We start from the raw sequence: 16,217 nt of genomic DNA, 5'->3' as shown, positions 1-16,217 counted from the left end.
GAAGCAGTGCAACAAACAGGACCTTTCCCCCCCATCTCTCTCACTCTTACCAAGTAACATTTCAAAATCTCTGTGCAAAAGTCCATTGCAGCTCAGATGAAAACCCACTATGTTGGATTCAGAATTTAACCCCTGAAAACAGACAGGTTCCTTCCAGTCTCCGGCAGCTTTTAATCTGAGGGAGGAATTGTGCTATCAAAATGAGAGCGGAAGCTAATTTCTTTTCACCCCTTGCAGATCCTTTCTGATCTCTGAAAAAATATCAGGAAGATAATAGAGATCACAAGGTTCTGAGTGTTCCTGGCTGGGCTCTGCTGTTACTGCTGACCAAAAGCCTTTTGGATCCAACACTGAATTTATCACCATTAAGCTCACTTTGTGACATTACACCAGTGTTACTCAACCATGGCAACTTGAAGATGTGTGGACTTCAACTCCCAGAATTCCCCAGCCAGCAAAGCTGGCTGGGGAATTCTGGGAGTTGAAGTCCACACATCTTCAAGTTGCCATGGTTGAGAAACACTGAATTAGAATTTGGCAGTTGTTACAAGCTCTTTCATACCTTTTGCCATGAATTTCTTTCTTTGGTTGTCTTACTTTGTACAGTTCAGCTGCTTAACTGCCAGGGATTTCCATGATAGTTTCACAGTCTGTTCTCAGAACTACAAAACCAACATTATTCTCTGTATAAAATGTAGTCTGATGCTTCATTTTAGCAGTGTCCTCTCCCAGTTCACACCCATTCCCACTGCATTTCTCTTCACTCAAGTAGTGCATCGCTTAACAGTTGTTTTATATGCAAGTTTGAATTATTTTACAAGAGTCGCAAGATATATTCCTGGTCTATTTATTGATCTATTTATATTTGTATTTTAGCCAAGCTGAGTTAAAACCTCAGTTTTTATGGTGCTACTTGAGTTTGGTGTCTCCTTCCCTGCCTCCCCCCTGAACTGTGAAGTTGGGCAAATGGAAAACTTTTTGTAAATAATTTTTGGAGAGTGGAGAGTAGTCCTTCAAGGCAATTTGTAAGACTACCCAATCTAGGATTCTTCCTTTTTGCATTAATATATTGTTTGTTTGTTTCTAAATTATATGCAGCGGCATCTTGAAAAGAGAGACAGTATTGCCATAGTCAATATTTGATAACAGCCTACTGGTCACAGGTATCCTGGTCCCCACCCTTGCCAAAAAAAGAAAACAAAGAAAAACTGTTAGCTCTTTCCCTCGCCCATCCATTTCATTTTAAAATGTGATATAACCTTCCACCACCAAATCAAGTTACCTATTCTTGATTTACAAGAATAGTTCAGGTGAGGGTTACGTGTGATTTAGGATGTGGCTGCTTCCAAGTTGTCCTTTAAGGCAGTGTTTCTCAACCTCAGCAACTTTAAGATGGGTGGACTTCAACTCCCAGAATTCCCCAGCCAGCAATGCTAGCTAGGGAATTCTGGGAGTTGAAGTCCATCCATCTTAAAGTTGCTGAGGTTGAGAAACACTGCTTTAAGGAACAGAACATCTAAGGGGAAACTGAGAGAATGCTTCCATTTCAGGATGCTGTACTTGACTTTCGCAGTCAAGAGAATGGGAATGAGACTGGTCAGAATGGGTTTTAAGACAGTAGACTCCCTCTTTCTTTGTATTCATTTTTGCATTGGCATTTCATCCTCAGCATGAACTTCTGATGTACTTACAAAGAGGCAATTATTGGGTACTTCTTTAAGTATCTGTGATCATACTAAGAATAGCAACATTTCATCCCCTTTTGTTACAGTAAACAATCTATTTATTGTAATCCGTTTAGGTTTTGATATAAATAACCCAGTTAAAAATTTCATTCTTAATTTTCCCTTCCAAGCCTTGATAGTTGTTTGTTTGTTTTCATTTTTCATAATAGATCATGCCTCTTTAGTACACTACAAGAAAATTGTGAAACTATAAGCTTATATAACAGTAGTGAAGTTCCTATTGAAGGTAACTATTTTTTTAGGCATGTAATTAACAAAAATACACAAGGAATAGATAAGTGCATTTTGTGTATGTAATCTTTAATTCACACTGTTAAACAATATGGAGAATTAAAAAAAATTAAGTGACTACATTGTCAGTACTAAAAGAGTGACATTACCTTTACTTGCACAAGAAACGAACCAATTTCAAACTGACATTCTTCAGTCTCAAGCCAGAAACTAGTTTATTGATCATGTTACCTGCCTTGGAAAAAAAATGTTGAGATGTACCCTATTTGGATGTCAAGCATTTCCTTTTTATTGAAAAGCACTTTTCAGATACATGGCATGTCTTCGTTTCAGTTTTTAGCTATTGGTGAGATGACTTGCTAATTATAGTGTTTGTTTTAATTTATGTAGGAGCTGATTCAGTGCTCTGAATTAAAAATTCAGCTTTTGTTTCTAGTTCTTATGGACAAAGTTCCCAGTTATACTCCAAGCTACAGTTATTTATATACACTTGTTTTTTGGGAGCAGATTTCATTGAGAACAATTAAAACTGTAGTGCAGAACCCCACTATACATGGTGGTGGCATCCAGTTGCATTGTGTTTTGTTTTGAATACATGTTATGCTAAAGGATCAGCATGCTGCACTTGTTTGAGCTAATCAGCTGAACCCCAGATGTAAAACACTGCCAAGAACAGGGAAGAAGAATATGAGGGTAGTTGAAATCACATTTGCACTTCCTGGACATTTATGCACAACAAGTAGTATTTAGGTAAGGTGCATATAGAACCCTGTTGAAAGCAAGCCCAAATTTGCATATATTCTAGGAAATGCTAGCCTGTAGATGGTTTGGTCTTTATATATGCAGATCTTATGCAAACATGGCCTGAACATGTAGACACCTTAGTGGGTGCGGAAGGAAAGCAGACAGCATCTCGTATGTGGGAAGCACCAATGCAATTCACTATTTGCTCTCCTGTCCGAGTAGACTAAAACCACACATTTGAACCCGTTACATTAAGTAGCTTACCTGGAAACACAACTATTATACTCAACGGGGCCTGCTTCACCATTAAGTACGGCATTAACAGCTTCGCTGATAGAGGCTGTTTTAGAGCTTCACATCGTGTCCTTCCCTTGAGAGACAGTGAGGTTCTGCCAGTTACTGACTTTTAAAGCACTTATTTAATCACTAAATAAATAAAAAAAATGTACAGTTGGTGCTGAAAGTAATGTTAAAATATATTTAATAGACTCTTGCATTTGATATTCATGAGCATGGATACATTATATTTTTTTAAGAAAAGGGATTGTAATACAGTGGCCCTGCTTTTTATAGCCGAAGTATGAAACATATAGAAAACTGACATGTAGAGGACTGCAGACCTTTCTCTCTCTCTATTACTGTATCTTACTGATAGGATGGCTTATTTTGTAAGATCCGCACATTAAGCTGCATGCCTTAAGCTCTCTTTAGAATCGTCTTGTTTAGAAATGATGGACGCAGACTGCGTAGAACTACTCTGACTACCTTACGAAATACTGAACAATGTTAGAATAATTTATTTTACTTTTACAGAAGTTTTTGTCATGTATTGACTAACTGTATTTTGGTAATAAACTTCTTTGTTGAATACATCGGTAGCATACCCTTGCTTTATTGTTAGATGGACCGTTTTAAAAGCAAACAGCAAAGTGGTCAAACTAGCTTTTCTATTGATTTTTTAAAACTACATAGCCTGTTTGTGCATATAAAAGAAGTCACCATTCAAACCTTAGTGCTGTTACCATGAATTAATAAATTACATCATCATTCCCACCTGAGCATCTTTAATCCTTGTTGTTTATTCATTCAGTCGCTTCCGACTCTTCGTGGCTTCATGGACCAGCCCACGCCAGAGCTTCCTGTCGGTCGTCAACACCCCCAGCTCCCCCAGGGACAAGTCCGTCACCTCTAGAATATCATCCATCCATCTTGCCCTTGGTCGGCCCCTCTTCCTTTTGCCTTCCACTCTCCCTAGCATCAGCATCTTCTCCAGGGTGTCCTGTCTTCTCATTATGTGGCCAAAGTATTTCAGTTTTGCCTTTAATACCATTCCCTCAAGTGAGCAGTCTGGCTTTATTTCCTGGAGGATGGACTGGTTTGATCTTCTTGTAGTCCAAGGCACTCTCAGAATTTTCCTCCAACACCACAGTTCAAAAGCATCTATCTTCCTTCTCTCAGCCTTCCTTATGGTCCAGCTCTCGCAGCCATATATTACTACGGGGAACACCATTGCTTTAACTATGCGGACCTTTGTTGTCAGTGTGATGTCTCTGCTCTTAACTATTTTATCGAGATTGGTCATTGCTCTTCTCCCAAGGATTAAGCGTCTTCTGATTTCCTGACTGCAGTCAGCATCTGCAGTAATCTTCGCACCTAGAAATACAAAGTCTTTCACTGCTTCTACATTTTCTCCTCTATTTGCCAGTTATCGATCAAGCTGGTTGCCATAATCTTGGGTTTTTTGAGGTTTAGTTGCAAGCCAGCTTTTGCACTTTCTTCTTTCACCTTCATCATAAGGCTCCTCAGTTCCTCTTTGCTTTCAGCCATCAAAGTGGTATCATCTGCATATCTGAGATTGTTAATGTTTCTTCCAGAGATTTTAACTCCAGCCTTGGATTCCTCAAGCCCAGCATGTCGCATGATGTGTTCTGCATACAAGTTGAATAGGTAGGGTGAGAGTATACAGCCCTGCCGTACTCCTTTCCCAATCTTAAACCAGTCCATTGTTCCGTGGTCTGTTCTTACTGTTGCTACTTGGTCGTTATACAGATTCTTCAGGAGGCAGACAAGATGACTTGGTATCCCCATACCGCTAAGAACTTGCCACAATTATCTTTAATCCTACATAGTTTAAAAGCTGATAGAAAGCTGAGATAACATATATAGTTAGTCTGTGTTTAGCGACCACAATTTGGACTGACAACTTCGTCATTAAATCAAGTGGTCATTGAGTGGAACCATGACTGTGCTTATCTTACTATCACTTTCCTTTGCTTTACAGACCTGTGAAGGTCATAAATGCGAGGAATGGTCATAAAGTTACTTTTTCACATAGACGTCACTGTGAAAATTCACTAAACGCAGTCGCCAAACAAAGGCTATCTGTATATTGACTTCTCTTTTAAAAACAATGTCAATTTTAGGGATGAATTAGTCACCCTATCAGGATAGCTCTGCTTAACTTGGGATATATTCAGATGTATTTTGCCCACTCCTCATATATAGATACGTACATAAAAGTTTGGTAATGTGGAGAAAATCTGTGATGGCACATAATATCTATAAGGTGGTTTCCAGAAAGGCAGCTTTGTTAATCTTTAGGAGCAAAAACAGATGTTGCTGCTTTGTCTTGAAAGGCAACCTTTTCCAGCTTTTCCAACCTGAAAGACATTCTACCACCAAAGAAAAGCCAATTGGTCACAGAAGATTAAGAGTACAAAGGAAACCGGATCCTCCATCCTCTAGTTCTGTGCTTGAGCCAAGCTGTACATGGGAACCCTTGCTTACTTTGAGAAGTCATGAACTCTAGCAATCCTCTGCGTTTTAATTCAACAGGGGAAGACCATGCCAACCCATGGCTGAATCAAGTTTGTTCAATAAGCCACAACTAGGTGGGTTCACCTAACATGACGGTCTAACCCTAAACCCAACCACATGTTTAGTGCTCGGGAATAATGGCACCACAGGGGCTGGGTTTACACAGCATGCTAAATCCAGACTAAGATGTTTTGCTCCCCTGCCTGTCGGGTGAACCTCTGGATAGCTGGCTAAAGAAAGGGCTCGCGTGTTGGTTCGGCCATGCTTTCGGGTCCTGTGTTGGCAGGCATCTTCGCCCACCTAAGAGGTAGCATATAGCTAATCTTGAGAGAGCTAACCAGAGCTGGACCTGGTTAGCAGCTGGACGGGGGGCCACCAGGAACCGGCTGTGCTGAAAGCCCCACATCGCCCTAGGAAAACGCAGCGCCAGGTCCCTTCCACGTCAATGCCAGGGAAGCGACGCGGATGCGCCCAAGCGGCGGCTCGACTCGGGGAGGGTCTTGTGCACGTGCGCGCGGGTATGCTACGCCAGTCCACGCGGGTGCGTGTCCGGCGGCCCCTCTAAGCCAGCCTGTTGCATCGGCCTTCCCCCGGCGTCCGACCACCCCGAGCCAAGCCGAGCCGGGCTGGCTCCTCCTTTCGCTCCGGCGGCGCGCCCGCCTTCCTCCAGCGCCCAGCCGGCCGAGGCCGCCCTTCCCGGAACGCCGCCAGCCTTGCTGCGCCGCCGCCGCACCCCAGCCGCCGCCGGCAGGTAGGTGGGTCCCGGCGCTCGGCTCCCCGGGGCGGGGGCGGCGGCGGCGGCGGCGGCGGCGAGGGAGCGCGGCGGAGGCGCCGCCCGGCCCGGACTAGGCCGGATGCGGGAGCGGCCCCGAGCAGCGGCTAGCCCGGACCCCGTTCGCGGGGGGCCCGCCGCTGCTGCAGGCGCACGTGCAGGGACCCGTGAGCGCGGGGCTGCAGCCATGCAGCCAGGCTCGGGCCAGGCGCGGTTTCGGGTCTCGCCTTCTGGACCTGACCGGTCGGGGGTCGTCGAGGGTCTTCCCCACCCACCCCCGTCCTCCCTTTCCCTCTCCCCCCCAAGGAATTACTGCATTTGGTGGATGTAGCTCTGGATCTGCCCCTTGGCACCTACCCAGGCGCGCGCACACCCTCTGCGCCGCCAGAGTCTGCACAGGCGCACCCCCGTTCATGTGCATCGCTCCAGACCCTGGCAGGATTCACACGATTGACATGTCGGGCTGCAAAGGGGAGAAGTGCCTTAGCTGGTAGCTCAGTAGGTCGTGGGAACTGGGCCCAGTGTGTGGGCAGTTTAGGGTTCATGCACTGTGCAGACCCAGGCAGCCAGATTCATTCCATAACCCTGGATTCATTAAGCCACACTGCCCTTGGGTTGTGTAAATACAGCCAGGTGCATGACACAGGCTCCATTCCCCAGTTCCCCTCTGCAAACCTCCAACCAACCACCCTTGCCTTCTTTCCTTTTTTTTTTAATATATCCCTTCCATTTTAAAAGATTGCTTTTAATTTATCTATCATATGTGTATATCAGATACGTGCCTTAGAAAAAGTAAGAGCATAGTTGGAAGGGAGGGAGCTGAAGAAATCCGACTGGTAAAAATGACCCATATTGTCTAATATTGATAGGTGCTGATTGTATTATATATCACATTTCTATATCCACAGGCAAACACCTACCTACGTAACAGTATGATAAAAGGTGGATCATTTCTGGAGTTCTTCCTCTGCTTCCCTTTTACCTTTTCCTTTAAAAAAAAACATATCCATATTTTTGAAATGTACATACGGTATAGATGGCTTAAATTCCCCGTCTTTTGCCTTTGCTTTTTCACCATTTTAAGAAAGATCGCTTCCCCAGTCTCGGCTCAAATTCATCTAAGAACTTAAGGCCAGTCTGTTTTCCCACTGGGATCCGGCATTTGACCTGCAACATTCCTCCCAGTATTGTCCCTCTGCTGACTGGATGATGGGGGTTGTGGTCCAGCACCTCTGGAAGAGGCAACCAGGTTATGGTGACTTATTCTAAACCACCCTTCTCCAATCAGGTGCCCTCCAGTCCCCATCATCCTCAGCTTGGCTGGAATAGGCTCTGAAATTGTTCTTTTTAGTGTAAACCTCTTGGAATCGTTTTGGAACAGGCTGGTACAGAAACAGTATAATAAAGAAACCAGTACAGATATTTTGGGGCAGGTGAATGCTTTCCAATCTGAATTTGATGGTCAGCTCCTTCCTTTCTCTCTCCCTTTTCCTGCCAAGTGTCATATCCCTGGATAACACCCACATAGGCTGAGCTCACATGAAACATTTAACCACAAACAAATCCAGTGCGTTTTAGCCTGCCGTTTTGTACAGATCCAGCCTCTGATTGCTTTCAGCGCCTTGTAAGCCTCGAGGGTTAGGTTAATAGGTTAAGATTATTGCAGTTAAGTTAACTGTGGGTAAGCAGGCTGTCTGAACATAGTTATCGTTTCAGTGTTGGGGAATTGATTATTATTGAATCGTCACTGTGTTTTATTAGCTAATCTTACCGGTCCATTACCGGGCCAAAAGAGTCCACTGTTTATTCAAAAGTTAGTTCCTGCTTGCTTTCGGCTTGTGTAGCAATAATTCTGTGCCCCCTTGAACTGAGTCCAGTTTTGTGAATTTGGCAGACTTCGAGGTAAACATGCATAGCTTGGGCTACTTAGTGCCATCCTTCATGCGCCTCTTCAGAACCAGTTCGGTTAGATTTAATACTGGTTCAATCTAATGGGTCATTTTCTATTGAACGTGCATTATCTTAGGGACCATCTTGGAGAATCTATTTTGGTGGAAAAGGCTGAAGCAAGCAGTGATTTGAGTTAGGAGAAGCCATGATGGGGGTGCTAATTCTCACTCTGTCCCCCCTCCATTCCTCTTTCTGGTACTTCCTTTCTGAATAAGCAACAGGGAAGAGACAAGGATTCTTTCTTTTGCAAAGAGAGTTTGAAGTTAGCCTAAGGGTTCCATGACATTAGTCTGCAGGTTATATGTACCCCTAAGGGTTAGCCAGAGTTTTCATGAATTAAAATCCCACTTCTGCTTGACAAAATGCATCTTAATCCTCCAGACATGTCTGTTGTGCTCTGAATGCTACTTTTACTGAAGAAGTCTAGAATATAAGTTTCCTTCCACTGATCAATAATATGTACAGTATTCCATTGGCTTTCCATTGCACACTGCTTATTTAAACATTGAGTTGAACTTGGATCCTGGTGCCTGACCATACGGACACATCCTGTTGATTGTCTTGGCAACAGCGCAGAAGCAGTTTGCCACTGCCTTTCTCCTAGGTCATTGTTTCTCAACTTGGCAACTTCAGGATGGGTGGACTTCAACTGATAGAATTTAGTTTGCTGGATGCTTGAAATGCCTTCTGATTTTTGCATCAGTCAACAAATCAGATACTTTGGCACATTTTGTTCACATATCCAGTCTTGGGATGTAAATATAGAATTGCCACAAAAATGCCATTCTCTATCCAGAAATGCAACAAACTTTAGGCAAGTATTCCTCAATCTTGGCAACTTTAAGATGTGTGGACTTGAACTCCCAGAATTCCCCAGCCAGCAGGTTGGCTGGGGAATTCTGGGAGTTCAAGTCCACACTTCTTAAAGTTGCCAGGGTTGAGAAACACTGCTTTAGACTGTTGATTATTTCTCCTCTTGAAACTAAACTCATGCAGGAAATAAGTAATTATTTCATTTCCTTACTTTACATAAACATTTTTCTTTGATGTAGCTTCTCACTTCCATGTTGTAATTTGGTATTACAAAGTCTTCATTGAATTGGAAATCCCGCTTGGATGCATATCTTGGTGTGTTAACGCTTTTCCACTAAAAATATTTTAGTTACTGCAGAAGGAAGGTACAGAAGTGGAAATATACATGTTTTAACGAAATAGTGGAAATATATATGTTTTAATAATTATGGATGCTGCCATTGTACCAAGCCTCAAAAAAGAAAAAGTCAAGATTTTTTGCTTTTATTCTACCTTCTTTATGCTGACTGATCTGAAATCTCAATGGATGTTTTTGATAATTGTCTTTATTTTTCTAATTCGTTTGTGACAGGAATAAGCCAATAAGATGATTAACTGTTTTGCAGGAAAAAAAGAAATATTTCTGCAGCCTTAATGTTCAAACCCTGCCATTCTCAGAAGTGTGGATCATTATTTCCTGGTGTACATTTTAAAGTGGAGGAGGAGAAAGATTGATTGATTGTTAAATGGATGTTTAATTAACACCTTCAGTACTTTGTGTTTGTAAATATATATAGGAACCAGATGAAGTATAATGTGTGAATGTTACTGACATCATGACAAGTGTTAGACAGAGAAAGGGAATAAAAAACACCGATGTTCCACAAGATTGTCTATCACAGGAGAAAAACTGGAAACTTAATGGGAAGAACATAGCTGGTAAGTCATAGTTGCATGAAAGAAAAATTAAAATATTTTTTAATAAGCGTACAGCATGTCTCAAAAGTCTTAGTGCAGTTTTAAGCTTTTAAAAGTTTAAAATTGCACTAAAACTTTTGGGACACCCTATAAAAATAAAGATGTAGTTCATTTGAGTAATGACTGCTTTTAAAGTGGTAAAGCTGGAGCATTTGTGACATGGGTATCATTCAGCTGCAATACACTGAAGTCGGCCTTGATTCTTTCTCAATACAGCATTTCAGACTCGATTTCTTGATTATAGCTGTCTTTGCATAAACTATCAAACTACGATCTGTGCAACACATTTTAGCCTAGCATTTTGTGCAAACCTACATCAAGTTGTTAGCTTAAGAATCGGGATGTTACGTTGATCCAGTAAAGTTGATTAATTCCGTAACTTACAGTTCAGTTAATCATGGGCTTCCATATCATGCAAACAGCCTACTCCCATTTACAGAAGGAAGGATGCTTCATTATAAAGTGGTTTTGATTTCTGAATCTCTGTGTAAAATATTCCTGTGCTTTATTTGCACCTACCATGGTGACATCTTGTCATGAAGCTAATCAGCTCATAAAATACAGCTTTACATAAATTGCATTCTGTTAATAAGGAAGAATGCAGATTTAGTGTTTGGGCTTTCACTGAATTTGTGCCTCTTTTGTCAAAGTTGGTAGACATGATGCCTTTTCTTAGATAAACATACTAAATGGGAAACCTGAGAAAAGCAATGGATCTACATAAAGGAAATGTACGTAGAAGAATCGGTGGTGTAGAAACCCAGTTGGCATTAGCATCTTGTAATGCATAAGGGTGTTCGTTTGTTTGTGCTACTCTATTATAAAGAGAAGGCCACCAGTAATTATATGTTATTAGTGGAGGCGGTTTCCGTTCACTGAATATTTTGGGAAAGGAGAAAGGTATAGTTAGGTAATAAAATCTTTGAAAATTAAAAGAAAGTGTTGCTGTGATTAATAATAAAACCACCCGGCTGTTAATTTATTAGAGAACATATCCCATAAGGCAGGGTTTTTCAAATGGGTTTCGCAGGACCCTGGGGTTCCGTGAAGATTTGAATGGGTTCTGCACGACTAAGAGGGTGGGAAAAGATTTAGTCCCTCGCAAAGAAGTTTTGTTTTCCCTTAGTTTTTTGCAGAGATTTTTGTGTATGGCAAATCGGTGTTATTTGCTTATGGATAGAACGTGGACAGTAACTGGAGAAGATTCTTTAGTTCGTTTGAAAACTTCTGAATGTAAACTCTTAACTTCTGTAGGTGCAAAACTGTGGAAGAAGGTTTCACTTGTTGTTGGTGGAATCGTGGGCCTTTCCTTGGGAATACTCACATCTGTTTACATTGCTACACTCCATGAAAATGATCTGTGGTTTTCAAACATCAAGGTAACAGGATGGCTGCAATTATTTGTTGCATTCGGAACGTTTTCGTCTGTTCCTATTTTACATGTTATTATAAACATGTGTTTGCACAGAGAATATAATCAATATACTTAGTGCTGCGTGTTGAACATTTATCAGACCAGGAAGCTCCACAATTGTGTAGTCTTTTAAATGCATGTCATAGCATGTCATTGTGTCCTATATGATTGGACTTCCTAAAGTCATGAAAGCAAACACATTGTTAAAGGTAGTCCTTGTTTAACAACCACAATTGGGACCAGAATTTCAGTCATTAAGCAATGCAGTCATTAAGCAAATCTGACCTGATTTTACGACCATTTTTGTGGCGGTTGTTAAGCAAATCACCATGGTCAATAAGCAAATCACATGGTCATTAAGCAAACCGCATGGTTGTTAAGTGAATCATGTGGTTCCACATTGATTTTGCTTGCCAGAAGGCAACTGGGAAGGTTAAAAATGGTGATCATGTGACTGCAGGATGCTACAACAGTCATAAATGCAAACCAGTTGCCAAGTGCCCAAATCACAATCACGTGACCATGGGGACATGACAGTCATAAGTGCAAAGACCAGTTGTAAGTTGGGTTTTAGCACCATCGTAAGTCTGAACTGTCGCTAAACAAATGGTCATTAAGCAAGGATTACCTGTATAATCCTAGCCTTAAAGCTTTTAAGCAAGATACCAGTGAATTTAACTCCTGACTTTAGCAGTTGAGTAACAGTAGTAGGATTCATTTTGTGATACATTAAACTGTTTTTGTCTACAAAGTCATGATATTGGGGCCAATTTGATCTTGCAGCAAAATTCAGTTGCAATTGCTTTGTTCACCCTCGCAGGATAAATCAGGGCCCCAGAGTGATTGAAAATCTAAGAAAAAAGTGAGACTTGGTTCCATAACTCAGCAGTTTGGACATAATATTCTTTCTCTGATGAAACAAATAGTTGATATAGGATAATAGGGATCTCGTATTAATGTTATTTATTATTTATTTATCCATTTATACCTGTCACGTTCACCAGACTCTCAGCAACTGCAAGAATTAGCAGCAACACAAGCATTTAATATATTAGTATATATTATAGTTATAAAATATATACAATTCTATTAATATTAGTGTTAATAGTAAGGAAGAACCTACTTTGCATCCCTACTAGTATTAATATGACCAGAATGGATTTTACTATTAAATTGTTATGCTCTGGCTCTGGCCACAATTGATGTGGGAGCCTAGAAAAAGTAGAAATTGCTATAGAACTGGCAAATAAGGAAAGCAGATGTTAGCTTAGTATGAAACAGATGTAAAACAGTAATGTTTACCTCATAAAGTATGGCATTTGGTGGAATACAGCTGGTACCCAGCTTACAAATTAATCATGTTTGATGCATTCTTGCTAATTAGATCCCCCTCTATGATCACTCTTCCCCCCCTCCCCCATTAATCCCAAAATGTTTCAAAAATATGTTAGGTGATATTATACATTATATTTAATTTTTCCAAATGTGTAACAAATGTGGAGACATCAGTCATATTAACCTACAAGTTTTTGGACTGATTGAATTTAGTGTAGAACAGTCATATCCAAATCACTGAACATGCTTCAGAACCTCATGCTTCAAAAGGTTATGAGACCCGCCATCTGGAATTGTTTCTTTCACTTTGGATTCAAACTCCACAACTTATGTGGTAGAAAGTTTGTATCCCCACAAACCACAACAGTGTCCCAGGCATCATGACATCATTGCACAACTGACCTGAATTATGTTGTTTGTGCCAGCTGTGACCAGCACAAATAATTTGTGTCATTTTTGTGCTGATGTCAGAATGTGGGCATCAGTTCTTCCTTCCTCCCCCATAGATATCCTTGCCAACAACATGATAAACCTTGGATGTCACCAAGACAATAAAACAGACAAATACAGCAGATGAAACAGCTTTCAAACAAGGGGAGTCCCTTAAATCTCTGCAACCCAGAGATTAAAAGCTTACCAGAATAAAAGCATCTTTCCCATGTTGTAGGAGACAAGATTATTTTAAATAGAAGGACTGTATCCAATTCAAATTGGGATCAAAAGTGGAATGTAATGACAGGATGATGGCTGTAACATATAAATGACTTTAGAAAAGACAAAAGAACTTTAAAAAAAGACATTCATAACATTTCCATTGGGCTCAATCCAGATTAAAGCAGGCTAATTGATTTCAGTGGATTATTCTAAGCATGTTCAACCAACATTTGTGGTTTTTTCCCTAGATGTGGGTGGGAGAATTAAAAAAAAAAGCAAGAGACTCCAGTTGCCAATTTAAAATTTCCAGAAGTCCAAGAACACTTCTGTTCTTACGCATACAGGCACATCAGTTCTTTGTTCTTTAGCATAAAATCACAAGAATTGCTGGATTCATAGAACTAAAATTCAAGAAATAATATTAGTTTAATTTTTTTTCTTGATTATAGCTCCTGTGCTGGTTATCTGAAATGAAATGTGGGTTGTAGTTCCTTGAGTTTCTCTAGTAGTTGATATTTTGGTCAACAGCCAAAGTTGTCGGGAATATGTGGGCATTGGAAAGAAGAGCTTAAAACTTTGCTGTGTCATCAGCTCATAAAATGATCTTGATTAATCTTTCAACCTCAATTTCACACTGCTTGAGCTAGGAAAGGTAGTGATCTATGGCATGGAATAACTGTATTGAGAAATGAGGTAAGTATTACAAACTGCTTTGCCTATTTAATATATGGGTTGCATCCAGACCTAATCATGCGTAGAATAGATGCACTGAAATCAGTAAGGGTGGATTTAGCCCATAAACTTAAAAAGGTATATTTTATAAGTTCTTATCAATCTTGCTTTAACTGTATTCTACTTAAGACTAAGTTGAAACATTGCAGTCAGACCGAATGTAATATCTTTGTTTTTAGCATAGCATTTGCTACGTCAACCATAGTTACAGCCTTCCAAAGTGTGAACCAAACCAACTATAGGATGTTCAATAAATCGTAGTTAAACATAGTATCGTAAGTAAGTAAAGTTTATTATTGTAACCTCCATTCATAACATAAGAATGCAATAAAATACAATAAAATATAATAACAATAAAATAATGAAATTATAAAATAAAATAATAAAAGAAGCATTAAATATAAAAAGGTTACAACAAAATAGAGCCAAAGCTACAACATAGTTAAACATGGTCTCTGTGTGATGTGTGTACCCTGCCCAAGTGTATTAAACAGGTCAAGTTTAAGCAAAATTAATTGAACCTCAGTTTAATCTCTGCTGTGGGAACCTGCTATAGTAGAACCTCTTTTGGATACAACATCCAGTAGCTATTTTATACAACAGCGTTCTTATGTTCTTGACCAGCTTGAGGCTCTTTATACATTTTAGATTCATAATCAAAGTTATCATTTCTCCAATCTCTATCATTCAGCATCTCTCTGCTATAATTATTAGAAATAGTATGCTTGTCTAGATGTTAAGAGTAGATATAGCTATCAAGCTGTTTCACTTCGGTGTGATGCATTTGCCTGTGTACATGTGTGTATTTAAAATAAAGTATTTTTTTAAAGCAAAATTAATAGATGTATGGTTTAAATTTCTTCTTGCATCTCAACTGGTTTGCTTCCTTATAGGAAGTGGAACGGGAAATTTCCTTCAGGACAGAATGTGGCTTGTACTACTCTTATTACAAACAGATGCTGGAGGCTCCATCTATTCAACAAGGTATTGTAGAGCTGTTGTTTTCAGTGTTGATGTTCTGCATCAGATACATAGGACTCAGTTGTTCTGTGCCTAGAACCCAATTAATACAGATTTCTCTTCTGTTTCCATAGCATTTTTGGCATAAATCTCAGAAACACAAGCAATTTTTTGCTACAGGGGTTTCTACTGATTTTTAGACCTACAGCTGCCTGTGGTTTCTAGCTGTCATTAAATAGTAGTTTTCAGATTTTCTTGATTATAGGAAATCATCTCTGGAGCAATCCATTTACTGGAAAACCAGCCTTTTCAGTTATTCATAAGAAGAGGAATGATGGAATGATAATCCTATCCCTACTTACATGGGACATAAATAGGATTTACTTTTGAGAAAATATGTTTGGGAATGCACATAACCTGCTGTAAGAGAATCTGCATACTCTCCCACCCAAATAAAGGAAGATGAAACCTAATTTGATATTTTCTCAGATTACTTACGTATTTTTATTGTAAAAAAAAAAATGGTTGGTTTAAACCCAGGAAATTAGGAAAGCTATCCATCAACATGTCACCACATTTTAAATTTTGGATAATTATGACTCTTTTTTCTTTCTTTCTTTCCTAAATCAAAGTCTTTAAGAAAGGAAGAATTTTGATAGGCAATGCAAAATCAGCTGAAAATATTTGTGCAGGATAGGGTTTTTTAATTTGACAGATTCTTCTTATTTTCATGTAGCTTGTGCTTAGAAGCAAAGCATGTCTACCCTGGAAATACTTTCTGGTCATCATTTTAGCATCATCGCAGTTTGTTACGGATGCTGCTGCTGAGTTCCATATTGTTAAAAATGCATGAACTTAACATATGTAAGTGGTGTAATGGTGAAGATCTGAGACTGGGAGTCGAAAATCCCATATTCTAATCCAGTTTGAGCCATAGAAATTCATGGGGTGGCTTTGGGCCAGGGACTTTCTCTCAGTCCAACATACACCATGGAGTTTTTGGGGGTAAAACAGAATCTGGGGCACCTGGAGCTAAAGGAAATAAAGTAGTATATTCTAAAGAAGGAAGCTAAAGATAATAATATAATATAAA

General features: G+C 40.0%; 2 protein-coding genes across 7 annotated transcripts in view; one reads left to right on the top strand and one right to left on the bottom strand.

Moving 5' to 3' along the window:
• The window catches only part of SLC7A9 (solute carrier family 7 member 9), a 304,184-nt gene that overhangs the window by 124,832 nt on the left and 163,135 nt on the right, over positions 1-16,217 (bottom strand). The gene's annotated exons all lie outside the window — the stretch shown is intronic.
• Positions 6,273-16,217, top strand: part of DPY19L3 (dpy-19 like C-mannosyltransferase 3) — a 29,167-nt gene continuing 19,222 nt past the window's right edge. Inside the window, exons 1-4 of one of the 5 annotated variants that reach the window (XM_063313218.1) lie at positions 6,273-6,288; positions 9,849-9,990; positions 11,284-11,408; positions 15,058-15,148. In XM_063313218.1, the coding sequence (XP_063169288.1) occupies positions 9,888-9,990; positions 11,284-11,408; positions 15,058-15,148 (319 nt within the window). In that variant the 5' untranslated portion in view covers positions 6,273-6,288; positions 9,849-9,887. Of the gene's footprint in view, positions 6,289-9,176; positions 9,991-11,283; positions 11,409-13,956; positions 14,126-15,057; positions 15,149-16,217 lie in introns of those variants that run through there. The other 4 variants (XM_063313217.1, XM_063313219.1, XM_063313222.1 and 1 more) reach the window with 4 other exon arrangements.

Source organism: Candoia aspera, chromosome 11 (genome assembly GCF_035149785.1).
Source record: "Candoia aspera isolate rCanAsp1 chromosome 11, rCanAsp1.hap2, whole genome shotgun sequence".
Taxonomy (NCBI): domain Eukaryota; kingdom Metazoa; phylum Chordata; class Lepidosauria; order Squamata; family Boidae; genus Candoia; species Candoia aspera.
This window is presented reverse-complemented; position numbering and strand designations above follow the sequence as displayed.